This window comes from Myripristis murdjan, chromosome 11, assembly GCF_902150065.1.
Source record: "Myripristis murdjan chromosome 11, fMyrMur1.1, whole genome shotgun sequence".
Lineage (NCBI taxonomy): Eukaryota > Metazoa > Chordata > Actinopteri > Holocentriformes > Holocentridae > Myripristis > Myripristis murdjan.
This window is the reverse complement of record NC_043990.1, coordinates 9,553,796-9,573,159: the sequence shown is the minus strand read 5'-3', so window position 1 is coordinate 9,573,159 and position 19,364 is coordinate 9,553,796. Positions and strand designations below refer to the sequence as shown.

The 19,364-nt window shown below is 41.0% G+C and overlaps 1 protein-coding gene across 1 annotated transcript in view; it reads right to left on the bottom strand.

Annotated features, from left to right (window-relative positions):
- The window catches only part of nudcd1 (NudC domain containing 1), a 30,882-nt gene that overhangs the window by 8,695 nt on the left and 2,823 nt on the right, over positions 1-19,364 (bottom strand). The window contains exons 3-8 of the mRNA XM_030063117.1: positions 18,157-18,342; positions 14,916-15,099; positions 12,948-13,136; positions 7,571-7,778; positions 2,682-2,826; positions 1,652-1,777 (exon numbers count right to left, since the gene is read on the bottom strand). Of these exons, the coding sequence (XP_029918977.1) occupies positions 1,652-1,777; positions 2,682-2,826; positions 7,571-7,778; positions 12,948-13,136; positions 14,916-15,099; positions 18,157-18,342 (1,038 nt within the window). The remainder of the gene's footprint in view (positions 1-1,651; positions 1,778-2,681; positions 2,827-7,570; positions 7,779-12,947; positions 13,137-14,915; positions 15,100-18,156; positions 18,343-19,364) is intronic.

Here is a 19,364-nt window from a genome sequence, read left to right as displayed (position 1 = left end):
AGACCAACTCCTCCTTTTCCATTTGGATTGAAACCACAGAGGAGGAGACCGGCAAAGGTGCCAAAGCAAGACGAGAGCTTTCAAAAAGGTTAGCACACCTTCTTAAGGACAGGCAGGCTGGCGACTGAAGCCTTGGACGGATAAAATGGGGATGGGAAGGGAATAATAGGTGGATGAGGCTCCTTGGATGGGGTGCAGATGAGCACAGGCATAAGTGTGGACAGTCACACGTGCGCAGACACGTGCACACACGGGCTCTTGAAAGTGGTACAAATAATGAGCACATGCAAACAGACCCAACCTTCCTGCAGAAGGCCAATGGCAGACATATGATTCAAATCCACCTCACTTAAGGGCAGCTGCTTCACCTGGCTCTATTTGCAGAGTAAATGAAGGAAAAAAAAAACATTAAGGGGTCTTTATTCACACTAACCCCGACTCCAAGCCTGGGCAGACAGACTGCACCTTACATTCACTGCTCATTGTTGGCCTGTCATTGTGCAATGGCAGGGTTCATTTTAGACTGCCATGAAACACTGTGTGATGGGGAATTGTCAAGCAAATTCATGCAGAAACTGACTGGAATATTCTGTGTGAATGAATGAACAGGAAGCGTAGTGATGAATACTGCCACGGTCTGCAGATACTATTCCTAATTATTATTTGTCTGCTTTGAGTAAAACATCCTCCTCCAAAAATCTGTTGGCGTATCACTTCTAGTAACACTAAATTCAGAGGGCACTATAATTAGGCTGCTGGAACCCTGTTGTATCTGGTCAGATTATTATTTTTCTGTTTCTATTTCTGTTTCCGTTACTTCTTCTGCCCTAAAAGTATCTGGGTCTCAGAAACTGTAACAGCTACGGCTCATAAACTTTGCAGGTTGGGTGGAAATCTCATCCACAGCTCAGAACGGAAAAAAAAAAAAAAAACCTCTACCGATTGGCTAGAATGGTGACGCTATAATAACAAACTCTACATTTTGACCTATAATTTTTGAGCTGCAAATTTCAGAAACAAAAATTATTTTTTTTTTCTGGACTTTCCAGTCAGTATCCAGCACTGGATGATAGGAAAGAACCACTACAGTCTACTACATAATAGCTAGGGGATACCTGAATAATTTTTCAAGGTGGGTGAACTATCCCTTTACTGCATCGCATACTGATGGATATTTTGGTCGCCAGACAGCTTCAACCTGTGGCTTTTCAGGTATGGGACAATCTGTCTAACCACAAGGCCACCCTGCCAAGTGAGAGGGTTTATTGGATTCCTGATGAATATTTTCTCAGAATGAGTTTGGGCAAAAATAGACACCGATTCCTATGATTCAGCTTCTCAGTATTCAAGTCACAAGGAGCTGTGATGCAAATGAAGAGGATGTGCATGTTCGCTCTCCGCTGGGCCTTTGTGGATCTCTTTGGTCAAGTGGGTTGCTAAAGGGCAAGGCCAGCATTGGCTTATTCATTGGGGACAGCATGGAATAAAAAATGTAGACAACAATGAGCAACAGGAAGCATAAAGCGTGTTTCAGAGGAATGAGGGATGATGAGAGCCACCGGAGAGGACAGAAAACATTACATATGAGGGTATAGTATTGAAGGATGTACGATCATTGTGTCTACAAGTGAAGGAGAGGCGTCTTACTCACCACCTGAGTGGGCTTCAGTGACTCCCCGTCAAAGTGTGTGAGGCTGGAGCTGTCCTCTGGGAAGCCGTCGCAGTCCTCCAGCTCCTGCGAGTTGCAAGGGGGCTTGTCCCTGTCAGGGTTAGCATTCTGGGAACAAAGGCAGAATCAGAGAGCGCTGCGGAGGCTATGGTAACACTTGTTTTGCATTTATTAACATCTAAAAAGGCTTGATTTGCGCGGAGTCTCGAGTGGCCTGAGATGATATTAATGAAGGGTGAGGGTGAGGGAGGAAGTGGCTAAAAATGCCACTGAACATGAGACTGGAGAGGGACTCTGGAGACCGAAACGTGATCATGTGTATGAGACAGAGTGAAGAGGAGGGCTCTGAGCAGCTGAAGAGGGAAGGGATTGAGTCAAAGAAAAGAGATGAGGACTTCAGAGGAGGGGGGGCATATTAAAAGCCAAATATGTAGTCTCTAATAGGATATGTATGGGACAAATGTGCATGATGGAGGAGAAAGAGAGAGACCATTAGAAACCAGCTGGAGGCCTTATTTATAAAAGTGTTCAAATTTTCTGCTTCAGAAAATGTCAAATCCGAGCCAAAGCTGTGATTCATGAAAATTCGATGTCACAGTAATACCTCACATCATTTTTATGTAAATAAATGTCTGTTTTCAACTCTGTCAACTGATGGCTATAAACACAATAGTGACTCAATGTATAGCCAATTCATAAAAGCTTTTCCATTTGCCATTCTCTCGCACGGAGGAAGTGCTGCATTTTGTATTTCCAGCAGCTGCAACAGTAGTTTGTTTGGAGCAAATAGAAACCATAGTGTAAACAAAGAAAAGGGCACAACCTATAGCTATAACTCAAGCTCCACTGGTAGAAAATCCAAGGAAATAGGTGTCACAGTGCTGGCTGCACAATCAGAAAAGTTACGATCAGTGGATTTAAATTCATATTCTCAGTTTTTTCATTATATTTCAACATCTAAAATCCAATTCCACCATTACTTAAGATGCATAGTAGGAGGAGACGGCCTCACCAGGTCTTCAGAGGTGAGGTGGGTCAGTCTCTCGTGGATGAGAGCTGCCTGCTCATCGCTCATCACGTACTCGCCCCTGCTGTCACCCATCACCAGCTCAGGCCACATAGGTCCTTCACTGCGCTTCTGCAGGGTCAACTCCAGGCTGAGGACACACACACACACACACACACACACACAAAATCGTCACTTGTCATTCAGGTTGTACATGAACTGGGGGTAAGATAACAGTAGTTATTAAGTATAATTCACCCTTTTACGCAAGCAGCTGATTCCTCCAGAGAGTGCGTCATGTATTAATAATGCATAAGTAAAAAGCACACCATAGACTGGGCGGCTATGTGTGTGATTGAGCTATTGTTCAACTAAATGTTAGCGAGATGTGTAATAAAAGTAAAATTTAATATGCAATGACTGTTGGCGCCAGTAATACTGGTTCTAGCATTTCAGAAACATCAGGGGTCCGGGGATTTTCAGACACTTGTGTGCAAAGAATGATACAACAAACAAAAAAACCCATCCAGTTAGAAATAGTCAGAAACAGACAAGACTCATTCAAGCTTGCAGACGGGCAACAACTCAGCAAATAACAGCTCTGAGAGCCACTGAAGGGCATTTCAAAGCACATAACTCATTGAACCTTGAAGCTGAGGGTCTGCAGCAGCAGAAGATGAAGCTGGAGTGGACACATGATCACTGGACAAAAAAAAGAGTGAGAAACACTGCCAGGTCCGCTGACACCATGGAGCCGGCATAGTATCAACAGTGCCAGCTTGTGATCAAGTATGATGGTATGGGGAATCTTGTCTTGGCATACGTAAGGGTCCTCAGTACCAGCTGGGCATCATTTGAGCGCCACAATGTGCCTACACGGCTGACCACTGTGTACCATTTAAAAAGACACAACAGAAAAATGCACCGTCATCTCCAGATGGTCCGGGAACATGACGGGCACTTGAGTTCAGTCCCAACTGCGCGGTGGCTCTCAACTAGTGCAGCCTCGGGGTCCAATTTCGTCCCAGTCATTAAGTTACGGTCCACACATCGGTGGACTTACGAGTAAATCAGTTTGATTGTGCAAAATGAAAAGTGGATGGGAGGAAACAGTGAGTCCTCCTGATTTTGAGGAATTATCTGGCATGATAAAGAGTTTACTAAGAGCAGAAAAATGTCAGTGTCTCCTTCTGGTTTATTACTTTGATTAAGGCCCTTTTGATGAATAATACATATTTAGATATATTTTTCACACCTGCTGAAATCCTCATTTACCCTGTGATCGTGTGTTGCATTTTTTTTTTTTTTTTTGTAAGAGTATTAAACAAAAAAGCACTCTCCAAAAACCTTCTCAGGCTGTGGCCCTGTAATTATCTTAACGAAGAAAATCACATCAATCAACATTTCAGCCACCAAACCTTTATCCAGACATAAATAGGATGACAGAAACACTGACAAAAGACAAAATGATGCAAAGTCTATTCTTGCTTTCGCTTTGTGCAAATGTAGTTTTTGAGGATGCAAATTGCATTTTAAACTATCTTGCTGGAAGCCCATTTGCTCCTTTCTTGCATGGAAATGAATGAAAACTGCGGCTGCCAATATCAGCTATTTGCAGCCACAATTGAAAAATATAAGAATCGGCTTTCAAATCCCCATATCAATGAACCCTACAATACCACTTGGTTGTGATAGGTTATAAATAGGTCTACGTCGCACAAATGGCAAGAAGACATGAAAGAGCCATGACAGGCGAGCTTCTTAATGTAGTTCCAGCCAATGGGAAACAGGACGGCACTCGGCTACCCATTAGGTCTGTCCATAAAGAGCATTTCCCAGTGGTATGGAAAGATGCTGTCGATACAAAATAGGAATGATGCTTTTTTATTTATTTTTTTTTTTTTTATGTTCAAATTGTAAAAGGCGATCCAACTGCACAAAGCTCCTCCCCGCACACTCACACAAACACACACACACACACACACACAGATACAGACAAAACCACACTCGTCCTCCGCTGGATTCCTATCCAAACCACACATTTCTAACTTGTCAGGGAACCAGATCAAAACATTCATTTTGTGTTTCTGGGGTTGTGATAATAGCCTGTGTTTATCTGTGAGACACACACAATGGAGATAAGACTTCTTGGAGACATGCACAGCTTGAAAGACGCTCCTAGATGCCTGGAGCGCACAAACAGCTCACATCACCTTAACAGGGAGAGGCAGGGGCAGGGTCAACAATTAACACCTGCCAGGCTCCAAATGCCGACATAATTTGTCTTTAGAGGGAGAGCGGGATTCATCTTCTGATAATAAAAAATGAGGAAGAGACACGACGGCTTTAAAGGCATACTCCAACATTTTGGGGGAAGTTGGGAAAAAAGGTATTTTGCCCAAAATGGAGAATTTATTTAATGCTGTTAGCGAAATCAACTCACATATTTGGTTGCTATCAGGAAACTGTAGAAAGGGTAGCACTGAAAGAGGCCATGAAGGACTACACTGCAAAAACTCAAAATATTACCAAGATTATTTGTCTTATTTCAAGTCAAAAATGTCTTATTACTAGTCAAAATATCTCAGTACACTTAAAATAAGACATGATCACCTCAAAAGTAACTTGTTTTTACAAGTTTGCTTGTTTCATTGGCAAAATTTGTTTCTTATTTCTAGCTAATTTTCACTTATTTCAAGTGAATTTTCACTTTTTCCACTGGCAAATTTTGCCAATGAAACAAGCAAATTTTCACTTGTTTCAAGTGAATTTTCACTTGAAACAAGTGAAAATTGTCTAAAAACAAGTTACTTCTGAGGTGATCATGTCTTATTTTAAGTGTAATGAGATATTTTGACTAGAAATAAGACATTTTTGACTTGAAATAAGACAAATAATCTTGGTAAGATTTTGCGTTTTTCCAGTGTAGTAGCAATAGTAGTGATCCCATGAAACAATCTGGATGGTCCAAGCATATCTACTTATAGTTTGAATCTTAACACAATGGGCAAACAAAAATACAGCTGCACAAACACAGAAACAGAGTAAAAGAGTAAAACTCTCTTTCACGTGCACATACACGCGCACACACACACACACGTAGATGTAAAGAAGCAAAGAAGAGACGCTCTGTAACATGTTTTTACAGTGAAAGCAGCATTGAGGGATTTGTCTGAGAGGAGCAGGGATAGAGAGGAGATAGAGGCGGAGATGAGAGGGCTTCCAGTGAGGCTATGACTCAACATTATATTGACTAATGGCTTATTAGATATATAAATAAGATATGAATAATAATAAAAAAAAAGCTTGCTCCTATTTCCCTTGTGTGTGTGTGCACCACTCTCTATCAGTCTAAAATAACGATTAGAGCTTTACTTCACAGAATGAATCAGAACTCACAGGTTTCGCTATTTGCCCACAGCTGCTAAGGGACCCAGGATTCAGACACACGCTCCATTTCAAACACCAATATTTTTTTTTAAGATATGTATTTCTTCACCAGACTTATTTTATTGTTAAATATGATTGTATGTATGGTGATAGTGGTTGAAAAATAGGACCATTAACTTGGCTGTGTCTCTGTACAGATGGGACATTTTCTCCACATTGATAAATATAATAATATTATGAAATGAGAGCAGATCTATAGCTACATAAAATGCGCCACCACATGTATGCCAGGACTGAAGAACACTATTTCTCCGTGATTTGTTCCACCACTCTCAGTCATTTCAAGACCTGTAAAGTATCGATTTAATATTCAACACTTGCAAGCCTGCATAATGCCACTTTGTGTCTAAATGGATCTGTGAAAGCCACAACGATGGGAGGTACACTAAGATGACTACCTACCTGCACAATCTGAACTCATAAACAACATAACTCTTGAATGCCTTCGTAATTTTTATGCTGGAGGATGAATAAGAAAGGTAAATGGTTTACAATGGGAGAAGGAAGTGCCGCATGGCTCTGATGGCAGGTGCTCTTTAGTGGGGCAAGTGAAAGCACAAAAAAACAAGATCCAGCAAGTCTTGCCTGATATTTGTCCTTAAGTGGTGCAGAAAACCATGGGGAAAAAAGACACTCTGTCTTCGGTGCAATAATATTGTGAGTTCACTCTTCAAGCACATAGGCAGCCAAGCAGCATATCGATATGCATTGGTATTTGGTTCAATTTTCAATATTTTATGTTTTCTAGTGGTTTTGTTTCAAAGAAAATTTTAGATTTTTTTATCTCTTCTTTTTTTATTATTATTATCTTGGCCATTTCTGCTTTATCAGACAGTCAGAGTGGGGAGAGACAGGAAAGAGAGGGGATGACAAACAGCACAAGGCTTTGGGCTGGATTCAAACCCAGGCTGCTGTGACTTAGCCTTAGTATTATGCGGTACACATTCCAAAAAAAAAAAAATTACACCTGGTGATTTCACTGATTACCTCACCTCAAAGCAGAGAGAAGGGCTAATCAGTGAAATCAACTGCTGGAGTTTTTGGTTGGGATGAAAACCTGCAGCCTCTTGGCCCTCCACGGCATATGGTTCGACACCGCTGCTCTTCACAATGAGCCACCGGGGTGACACTTTTTTAATCTGTTCTGCTGCACTGCTGTGGTCTGGGAGAAACAGAATTTTGTTTTTTTAAATTACACAGTTGCATGAGGCAAATGACAAAACTAACACTTTAAAAAATAAAAAAGACTGCAGCCGTAAACTGTTCCCCTTGTGGCAGCTATAGTTTGAGGTTTGTTCACAGAGCTCATTTAAAGGCAACGGCCTATAGAAGTCAAGTATCACTGCAATGTTCTGCCAAGTTTTCTACTGTGTGTCACACTCTGCAAGCACTACAATCAAGAAACAACCCAGAAACACCAGCAGCACGCAGGCCGAGCTGCTCACCTTTTGTTGTTTTTGATGATCCAGGCGCTGGCCTCGGGGTCGACGGGTGCGTACAGCTGACCCTGCAGCAAGGGAGAGAAACCCCGCACTCCGACGCGCACGTTGTCCGCCGTCAGGCTGAACTGCACCTCGTCTTTGGTGACGCCCTCTGGCATGCGCACAGATACCGTGATATCCTCCGCTGTCTGCTGCCAGAAATAAATGGGATCTAAATTGAAACAGGAGAGAGATGTATGGCAATAATGTTAATGTCACTCTTGTTTTATGGTGCCCCAGCTGTTACCGAGTCATACATAAAACATGAAATACACTGCATAGACTGGAGGAAATTACTGCTGAATATTCAGATGCATGGCAGATGTGAGAATATTTAATAAAAAATTATAATAATCATATTGCAATTTGAAGGATTCTAAGAACCAAGTTCACAACGAGGTTATCAAGCCAATTTTCCTGCAATAGCTGAGCAACAATTTGAATTTTTAAACCTATTTCATTGCTCGAGGCAAAAATAAAGCTTCTTATGTCTTTTCACTGATGCTCAGAAATCTGAAGCTGTTGTATGCAATTTTAAGTATTTTCCTACACCGAAGTTTAATATTGAAGCCTTCAGACAATGAATATAGAACCGTTATGAATTTTGAGACGACTGACATCCTCAGATCTCATTTCTAAAGGCTGCTAGTTATATGTTTATGCACATTCTTCAATAAAGACAGGACAGGCTGGGCACTTTCATAAACTCAGCAAAACAAACAAGCTTTGTATTGAATATGCAACTTGTAGTACACACCCTGTGCACAACATCTGAATATGATTTTTATCTGAACTATGAAATATTAGTGGGAGGCAGTAATAATTTGGAGATTTTTAAATGAGATTTCTGATCATTTCACCCACAAACAGGCAATCCTTTGGTATAAAATGGAAAAACCAGCCACACAAACAAATAACATCAAACGACTGTGTTACTTATTAAGTAGTTAACAGGCAGAGCTGAGCAAAGGAGTTTGATGAATTACAGTTAAACACTGGATGACATGTTGTGATTGTAGAATCCCTTTTAAAAGGACCAAATGAATCCCGGTATTGGCCTCTACCCACCTCCTCTACTGGAATATGAATGAACAGCGGGCCCTTGTATCTTTCGAAGTCAAACACTCTGCAGACGCTTGATAAAATTTCTCTGGCTGCCAGGTACATAATCATACAATTTACACCCTGAAACACATCTGATCAGAAAATGATTTTTCCCACCTTATGCTTATTCTTCTTGGATTTCTTGCCTCTGACTTTTATTTTGAGGAGCGGATCTGACAGGTTTTTCAGTGCCCCTCTGATTACCTGATAAACATTTATACATTAAAGCCTGTCTGAATCTGACCAGGTAAGAGACCATTACCCACTGGTGATGTGAAGACAGATTCATACATTATTTCTTTAAGGACAGGATTTTATCTTCTTACTGAATTCTTGCCTCAGGTGAAAGACTGACTCTGTGCCGCCTGCAGAATACGGCTTCCAGGCTTTTAACAGGAGCAAAACACACATCACTCCCCTCTTAGCCTCATACATTTCACAGGCTGCGAGAGCAAAGCAGGAGTCCAAATTTGATTTTAAAAATATTTATTATTTTCAAAACAACATATGGTTAGCTCCGGCTACACCGAGGACCTGGGGGATTTCAGTTTTAAAATTCATATCCACAAAGCACCTGTCAGGAGACATCAGAGTCCCCGGCCTGCAGTTTATCTCCCTCACATCTGACACATATGGCTAGATGAAACACGCTGAATTATGTAAACCTGTGCGTATTGCTTCAACAGGTATTAGTTTTGTGTGACTGTATTTCTAAACTTTATGCTGTCCTTTTCAACAAACTGTGCTGCTCATCATTTCTTAACATGTGCCGTTTGATTTTATGGTTGTAATGCGTAATAGGAACATTAGCAGGCAAATGTGCAAAGGATTTTTTTTCTGTCATGGGTCGTTTGTTTGAAATGTTCCCCTCCTCTTGATAGCAAATGACTGGTCAAAGGGACACAATATCATTATTAGGATTTTTGTTATGGTCATTATTATTATTATTTTCCAAAAACATACATAGGGACCACTACAGTTGTTTTTAAACACCTGAGGAAGGTGCGCTTTGGTGGTGGGGTGAGACATTCACATCAATCCAACAAGCCTCAACCAAGTCAACTCTTATTAAAAAATTATGTTTCTGACTGTTCAGACTTGTGGTCAAGCTAAATATAAGACAAAATATGGAAAATAGCAACATGAAAGGCGGGGCAGTGGCCTCTCCTGAGCCGAGTCACCGCTGCCTGCCAGCATTCCTGTAGAGAGCAAGCTGCCAACGGTCTCAGACGCAACGCTCGTATAGAGCAAAGTCTGCCAGGGCTGTCATATACAACACTTGTGTTTGCTGGCAGAGCCTAAGCGCTGAAAATTGGTCCAATTATGATGAACCAAGCAAACACAAAGGCAGACATGCTCCATACCTGGCAGGGATGTGAGGAACTGAGAGAAGTTCATTATTCCCTTTTTGTTGTTGGCTGATTCAACAAAGAAACTAACGAGGAGGAGAGGGAGAGCTGCCAAATCTGTTTCTCTCTCTCTTCCATTTTTATTTCTCCATTTCCATCTCCATCTCCATCTCCATCTCTTGCTCATTTAAATTACTTTTTTGGCACAACAGCTTGGTAGAAACATACACTGCCACGGCTGAAAAAGTAACATTTCATAACAAGCAGAAACATTTCATACTGTATATTCACACCTTGTTGATTTGGGTTAATGGATCATACAGCGTGCTAAACCCCTGCTCCATCTATCCTGCCCCTTTTGCATTTCCTCGCTTTCCGCACCATCTCTTCCACACTTCTTTGAAGAGGTCTACCCTCTAATTTACTGTCTCACTCCACGAGGAAAAAGGCAGAGCACTGATAAAAGGATCGGCTACAAAGCTGCCATTATTCCGCCTCTATACCATCAACACATGCATCTTTTCAACGTCTTTTCAATCTTAAAAAAAAAAAAAATAAAAAAATAAGGATAGCTGTTGTGTGCTTGGTGGGGTTTCTGACTGAGTAAATAACCAGGAAAAAAGGGAAACCAATAATGTCTGATCTGAAAGTTTGGTTTATCAACAAATTCATGAGTAAAAAAAAATGATTTGCGGATGTGAAAGCCACATTTAATAACTGCTTGTTCTTTTGTATTTCTCTGTGAGCAAAGCCTGAATGAGAGCCTTCAGGCATAATTCCCTGAACCCCCGACTAATTAGCTCCTATTTAATCATAAACCTCTGACACAAGGTGATAACTCCATGTGGAATGCTTTAGACCAGCCAAGCTCGAATAAATATGAGTGAGAAATAAAAAAAAAACAACCCAATTTCTATTCTTCTACCTAGAGTTGGCTAATAATTCAACATTTAATTATTTTATTTGCTTGGGACCATGTGCGGTGTTGAACATAAACATTACCATGTGATGTGCTGTACCAGAGGTAGCTTGTATCTAATTTACATGTGCAGTCCCTTTGGCAGGCCACAATTAAAGCATGTACCAACACAATATTAAAAAGTACGAAGCACAAAAACCCACAAAGGACACGTGATATAAAATTACACACACCACACACACACACACACCCACGATGTCAGCGAAAAATGACAAATATCTGCATGCGTGAGAAGACCATGTGATAAAGATACAGAGTTGTGTAGCTTTTTTAATTTGGTTTTAAAAGTACCGATCGAACTGCAGCTATTATCGATTATTGTCTTTCAGTAGAATTATATTGTGATGATAGTAGTTTTGGGATATCCTAACACACAATACTGGTGTCTGAACTGTTGATAACAAATTAGTCTTTATTAAAAAAAAAAAAAAAATTTAGGAATGATATTTGAAATTTTGAGAATTTTGTTCAACATCACACCTGATGTTATCAATCAGCTACATTGGATGAGCATTAATTTGAGTATTGAGTGATTTTTGCATACATGAGTCATATCTTGATGTATTGTGCTATCACAAAAAAAAAATCCTTATGAGAACCAATGCTGCCAGCGGACTGTGATGTGTTACCATGACTTCTGTGTGATGATCTGCGATTGATCAAAACCATTAAAAAAAAGAAGCTATTCTGAGGGAGAGAAAAGAAGGATCTTGTCAGCCAGCAACAGAAATCAGTGGGCTGAAAGGATATTTATATACACAGATACAGATTACCAGGCCTGTAAAAGAAGCCATTCTGACAATACTCTGCCTGTAACTCGCCGGCTCTGTTGTTTCTATGGCTACAACCCAACTAGTCGTTTGTGTCTTCAACCTGGAGCTCTTGAGGGTAATGAGCCGAGGCACTGAATGTTCCTTCAAAACAAACAGCCACAACAGCATGATGAATCCTATCTAAACCAGAGAGAGTCGAGAGAGATGCAGAGAAATGGCGGCTGCGATGATATCACTTCTTCCATTCAGGGTCCAGATGATGTTTATATTTCACTTTGTTTCAACCGTTTTACACACAGGCTTGTTTGTTCTTTTGGCCGGTTTCTGATTGTGACTGTGATTTAACAAAAGAGGAGATCAGAAAAAAAAAAAGGTGGCGCTTTCTCACTGCAAATACGATCAATGTCAAACCACGACAAAGACTCTTTTAGTGTTTTAGCAGAGTCAGAGCGTATGAGGGACAGTGTCAGGTCTTGTGATATCAAAACTGTCTAAATTGTCAAGGTTGGAGATGTCAAAACTCTTCTGACACAGAAAGCCAACGGCTGACACGTAACATGGGTGGAAGACCAAAAAGTTACAAATTGGATATTGTTTTTTTTTGCTGCTTTAGATTGCACAAAGTCACTCCTCCAAACAGCTCACGTCCATTAAACTAGACAAAAGAGACCTGGTACTCAAAGGTAAAAGGTACCCACTGTCACTGTCCTTGTCCTGGAAGCCTAATAAACATGACGAATTAGTTTCCCAGCTCACAAGACCATGGCAAAGGCTTATTTCACAGAGGCTTTAGTGAGCATTATGGTGCCACTAGAGGTCACAAACTACACTGGATATCTGACATTGTCTGACATTTGATTTGACAGCCAAAAAGTGGTTTTCACAGCCGACTTTGGCTCTACTTTGTCTCTCTTTTCTGTTCACAGCTCACAGTTGCTGTTGAGATTACAGTTTACAAGACGCTGTGAATATCTCAAATCAGTCTGATCAATTTTTAGAATGAGAAATGACCTCCAGATGGTGACTGATGCCCTTTCAAAGCACATGACGCAGCTGCTGGGACTGGTCGACAAATCACTAACCACACAGTCGTAATTTTCCAGCAGCAGGCTGGTTGGCCTCCACCTCTGACCCACCTGTTGTCTCCACCTCCATGGGCTCCGCCGCGGGCTGGTCCACAGGCCGGCCGTCCACATGCGTGAAGACGAAGGGCTTCTCTGAGGCCACCATCAGCCCCTTACCCTGCGGCTCCACTGCTGCATAATGTGGCACCGACTTCCCCATTAGGACCCTCCTCTTCCTCACCTCGTACTTCTTCTCCTGGCCTAAGTGTGGAAACACAAAGATGCAGGGATAAAGGTGCTAAGTCATTTAGGACTAATGCACCAACCTTTGTCAGTGACCAGCAGGAGCTGCAAAAAACATCAACAGGTTTTTAACACAGACTGCACACCTTACCTCCCAAACCTCATGTGTCCAGGCCAATTACAGCGACCCGTTCTTAACACAAACAATAAAGTCACGCTTTCACAACACAGATGAGGAAGCTAATTAGAGCAGAGATCTGACAGAAAGATGTAGTGAAGACGTGCGTCAGATAAAAATACTCTACAAATAACACTGATTATTTGTTTGTTTTTTTGTGTCTTGTGATGCCAGCTGTTTATGTGGTGCACCACGATCATTGCTCATTTTTTTTCATAATTACAAAAAAACAGAGGATCTTGAAATGTGTAAGCATTTTGTGAACCATGAACTTAAAGAATCAAAATCAGATTCAATTTTGTATTGTTAGTCAACTTGTAGACAAGGTGTCAAGTTTAATTCGAATGATGGCTACCTAATTTTTACAGCAAACTTTCCTGAAATACATTCCACAGATGATGTTCCAAATTATCTGCCATTTGGGAAAAGTGACAAAGGCACAAAGAAAAAGCTTGACAGCGAAAAACAAGAACAAATGATGATTTATTTATATATATATATATGATTTGAATTATTTTTTAGATGATTTTAAAACAAGAAGATGACTAAGTTGCAAGTATCCAAACTGACACTTTTTCAGCCTGAATCCTTGTTAATTTAGAGATATTGAAGTATGGATTTCAAACGGCTTTTTTTTCCCCTGATAAGTCTTTGTCAAGCCGAGAGAAAAGAGAGAGCAGACTCTTTTGATGTCGTCATCAGGAGACTGAAGTCTGGAGCTCAGTGGCAGGTCATTTTACAAGGTTACAGGCACATGCTCAAGTTTCCACAGTCCTTATTATCAATGCAAGAAATCAATTGAACGTATCACCTCAAACAAACCCTGAATGAAAACACAAAGTCATAATGCTACTCAAGAAAGTCTGGATGAGATTACAGATTTACAGCATCCATTTTCTAGTTTCGACCTTTGTAGGAGTTGCTCATGTTCACAAATATTGATCGAGCTGTTTTAAATCACAGGAATACTACATGCAAGTATATGGAGAATGTATTGATCACACCAAATTGATGCATATCATGTGACAAAATCAATTTGAAGATTCCCTCCACAGAGATAACCAAACCCCTCTCATTGATAAAAGAGCAGCGGCTGTGCAGAAAACACAATGAAATGTGAAAACCCTGCATAGCTAATTTGGACAAACAGTATGTGGGCTTCATTTAATACCGAGACGCTAAACCAACAACAAAAGATTAAGCCAGAGCCCGCAGATATCAAAGAGCTGCATCTAGAAATCCTATGAAATGAGGAAGGGACTCTCAAAAGGCCGTGTTTTTTTCCCCATTCTGTCTCGCCAATCTTTGACTCATTAGTCAGTGTTTCATTTGCAGCAAAGCGCCAGCAACTTTAATGAAAATTCTTCTCGCCAGTGTTTGCTTCAGAGTACACTAATCTTATCTGGAATATAATAATTAAACTCAGTTAACGATCAACTATGACTAACCTCCTTAATTAACAGCAACTTCTGTATTGTTTTGGACACGAATAGTAAAAATGCATATTAATGTGAGATAGTAGGATTGTAATACACAACTTTATTCATACAGGACTGTTAATTATACACCTTATTAGTGCTGCTACATGCTAAGTTATGACAGGGCGGGGTGGCACTCACCCTGTCCGGCCGTGTTGCCCACCGTGACCCATTCAAGAGACACAGAATATCCGCTTCCCCTGGTTTCCTCGGAGTCCTTCTGGATGCGGAGCAGCAGGACCTCCATGGCGTGGACCCCGGCCTGGACATGGGACACGCTGTGCAGGATGGTGAAAGGCTCGCCCAGCTCTTCACTGAACAGCGGCTACACACACAGAAGAGACAAGTAAGGACAGGTTTAGATGACACAGCCAGTGAAAGTAGACAGGGAATGGTGGGTAAGTTGTGTCAGTTGGAGTAATTAACATTCATGTCAAATATCAGTTTTCTACATTTTTATATAAACAAATGTCTGTTTTGGTACCCCCTACCACCTGTTGATAAAGCACAATAGTGTTTCAGTCTACACCCGGCTCAATAAAACTTTTCTGCTTGCTATTCTACACCCTCGTTGTCGAGTGGGTCTTTACTAGCAAAAATCTTCTGGTGCACATGAAGTGATGTGTTTTACTTTGCCAGCGGCAGCAACAGCAGCTTGTTGAGCATAATAATAACAAGAAGAAGAACAATAGGATGATTATCCTGAGGAGTGAGAGCCACCCACAGAAACTCAAACTCCCTCGGCAGAGAGCTGAGGACGTCACGGCACTGGCTGCAACTGTTTGACTAACAGGTGAGACACGGAGCGCACAAACAGCACAGTGATGGCCACAAGTAATAAATACATTAAAGAGGATTTTACAGATTACCAATTTAAAACACATATTCATTTAGATTTGCATTTTAGGTATTTTTTTTTATTGAAAGAGACTTTCAGTGAGTAGACAGATCATAAATCAAAATATACAATATCTGCACAATTATTTATAAAAACCAAAAAATAGATAGATATTTAACATTCACATGCTACAAATACTATCTATCTATCTATCTATCTATCTATCTACTCCAAGCACCTTGCATTATAATCACCTTACTATTGACTGCGACTTAGTTACTGCATTATTATCACCTTATTATTGAATACCACACAATTACTGCACTGTTTTCTGCAATACTGTATTGATTCTTGATGCATTTCATTTTCAAATGATGACATGGCATCAGGACACGAATGTTTTGTGAGTTTACGCAGGTGTTGCGCAGTAGGTTGTCTCTATTTATACATTTCATTCAATTCTGGAGCCTATTGCAATGTATTGTGATAAAAATAGTATTGTGACTCATGTGTCATGACACACCTTATGAAGTAAATAAAGAATTTCTAAACCGCTGTGCACATTTGTCTGGTTAAAAACAAACATTAAAGTGGAGCTGAGAAGCCTGCTTTTAACGGTGCCTGCACAAGTGTAATTTGTTGAATCGTCAATTTTGATCCTGGCATCTGTATAAACAACAACAAACAAACATTAGACAAAGTGGAAGAGGCAGCGCCGGCGTGGCTCTGAAAGTCGAGCGGCGACACTTGGACCTGCTAAAATCAGTTTCTAACTGGAAGTTTCTGGCTTCCTTAATCCTTCATTACACATTCCACTCTTGAACTTTGCATTTGGATTTGCATGAAGTCTGCTTGGTCAGACAGTGAACTCTCATTTGCAATCCCAACCTTATGCCTGTTAAAAGGACAAACCAAACAAAGACTCTTCTAATCGGCAGTACGAGCCAATTTGCGAAGGTTTGACTGTCTTTTTTTTTTCAAAGCTCAAACTGGTTCTGAAGTTTGAGTTTTGGTACCAGTTCAAAAGCAGCACTTCCTTTGATACCTTTCTGAGCGGAATCAAAGGACTGTTTTCTTCTTCATCACACAACAGAGAAAAGTATTTTCTGCTTAACATTTTCAGGCGACATGCCAGCTGCTTTCCTAAACAGAATTAAACTCTGCCTAATTGAATTTCCAATAAAAAAAAAAATTCCCATTACAAGAAGCAGCTTGTATTCTCATTGTAACAATCTAACATTTTGAAGCTTTTTGATGCTTTTCAGTCCTTGCACACTATAAATTCTGGTGTTTTTCCATACTGCGTTTGCTGTTACTTATAATAGATAGGCAATTTAACTTTCTGAAAGCAAAATTCAACAGCTAATTTCACAATCAAACAAGCAAAGTAAGATTTTCAGACTAGACGAGGAAAATGTCCATTTGTCTGCTAGAGGAGGTAGACATACCCCTCACAGTAAAAATGAACCATCACTTGGCTACCAGTGACTCCACAATTACTTCAACAGGTGCTGCAACTTCTGGCTGTAAAAACTCACTTTCAAAACCACCTGTAATTACAATATTCCCAACAGCATCCACTCACTGCTGTAGTGAATGTTGCTGTTGTTGTTGTGCAGAACAAGTGTGGAAAATCCCAGAGATGATGTGGTAAACACTGACCTTTTGCACCCACTGTGTATCCATTTGGTTTCAAAACACTGTCAAAACAGTCGAGACAGCTGAGCAGTGGGATACTGTTTTTTTGCAATACTGTATTGATTCTTAATGCATTTCATTTTCATATGATGACATGGCATCAGGACACGAATGTTTTGTGAGTTTACCCAAGTGTTGCACAGTGGGTTGTCTCTATTTATACGTTTTCATTTATTTCTGGAGACTACTGCAATGAATAAATGAATGAAAGAATAAAAATATCATTGTGACTCATGCGCCATGATACACTTTGGAGTCATTTTATGGCCATTCTTCAGCCCTTTTCTGGAACTCACATATTCATCTTAAAGGGTGATTCAGGGGCACTGCTGCGCCCGAAAACAGTTTTGGAAGACAGAGGACTGCAAAGAGCCTTGAATGTGAAACCAAAACGTCCTCCAAAACAATTTTTCAGTTAGTCGGCGTTGAAAATCAAGTTGCTTTCAAGGTTGTATCTGCCTTGTTCACTTTGAAGCAATAACATTATTGTCGCAGTGAAGCCCTCGTTGGTTCATTAGCCAAACTTCCTGAATGTATTACACTTGCTTAAAGCAACAAATACGACTATATGGGTGATAATCCAATCTATCCCTTTAAGAAACGCTCTCTATTCGCTCAAATTGCGATGTAGGCCTATGTTACATGGATATAGAAACTTCACCAGTGTTTCAACATGAGAGTGAGTTGATAATGGCAAGACTATTTACACCTTTGGGTGAACTGTTCTTTTGCTGCCCCTTTTTACTCCACATTGTGACTGCTGTGTTTTCTGATTGCAAGATCGCCATGCAATTTTGGCTGTGCAGCACTGAAAAATGAGGCTGCAGACCCCACTGCGATTCTTACCTCCCACTTGATATGAGAGCTCTCTCCTCTCTTGCTGGTGCGGAGGAGGAAGAGCCTGCCGGTGCCGTCGGAGAGGGCGGCCCAGGTCGCCGAGGTGAGGCTGAGGGAGGCACACAGGCGATCCTCACACTGGCTGGAGTCGGCGGTCATACGGTAGACCTCTCTGGGCTTCCCCAGGGCCGTGTCCTGGATTCACAAATCAACAGACCTGTCACTCAGCACCACTTTCCAGGAGAAGCCCAACAAGGATTGTGGTTTTTCATACAGATTGATTTGTTTGATTCACGAGTAGCTGTGGGCAGGAAAAGTTGAATGTTAGTTGTGTGTTAGTGCAGAAAAGCAAGAAAAGCAAGATGGGTGCTGTCACTTCTGCACTGCAAACTACACTGATGCTAAGAGAAAGATGGAAAAATAAAGTAAACTCTGCGCGCGTCAACCAACCTATCAAATCACACTCTTTATGCAATCCTGTCATGTCTCACAAAGACTGTAATGGGGACACTTAATGACAGCCCTCTTTGAACTACAGAGGAAGGGAAAGGTTATTGCTTGCATACTGAGCTGGCCACTTTAATCCCATAAGAAAATTCAGCCAGTGACTCATGGTATAAACATCATTTGCATACGGCTCTTATTGCCAAGAGGCCAAGGAAGATCCTCTCATCAATAAACCTGAGTGACAGAGACCAAGACTTACACGTCAAAGATAAACAAAGTTGTCAGCTCCCATGTGACTGGGCCTCACATGTGACTCACGCCTGCTCTCTCACCGCCTGGTTAGTAATAAGCAGATATGCCACCACATGAGCATCAATTACTCACTGCATGAAGTAACGGTGTTTCTAAAGAACTGGGCAGCAACTGCCCTGCTGTTGCTATGGAGCATGATACTGTGTATTATACTGGTGCCTAATGTGGGTGAACCTCTGAGATCATTTTCTCCTGCATCCACGCTGTTTCTGCCCTGAGGAGAGCGCGAATTGCCTATGCACAATGCCTCCCAGCACTTCCCTTTAAATGTACACAAAAGACTTGCAAGGGGCAGTAATTTTCATGTGATGATTGTAATTAGAATTTGCGTAACACATTTCCATAAAGAGTCATCTAATGATGCCACTGAAAGACGGTGATACTGCCTGTTTAGGATTATAGTCTGATGACCATCATTCAGGCCGGTTTAGACGGACAACAGCAATGTGGCATCAATT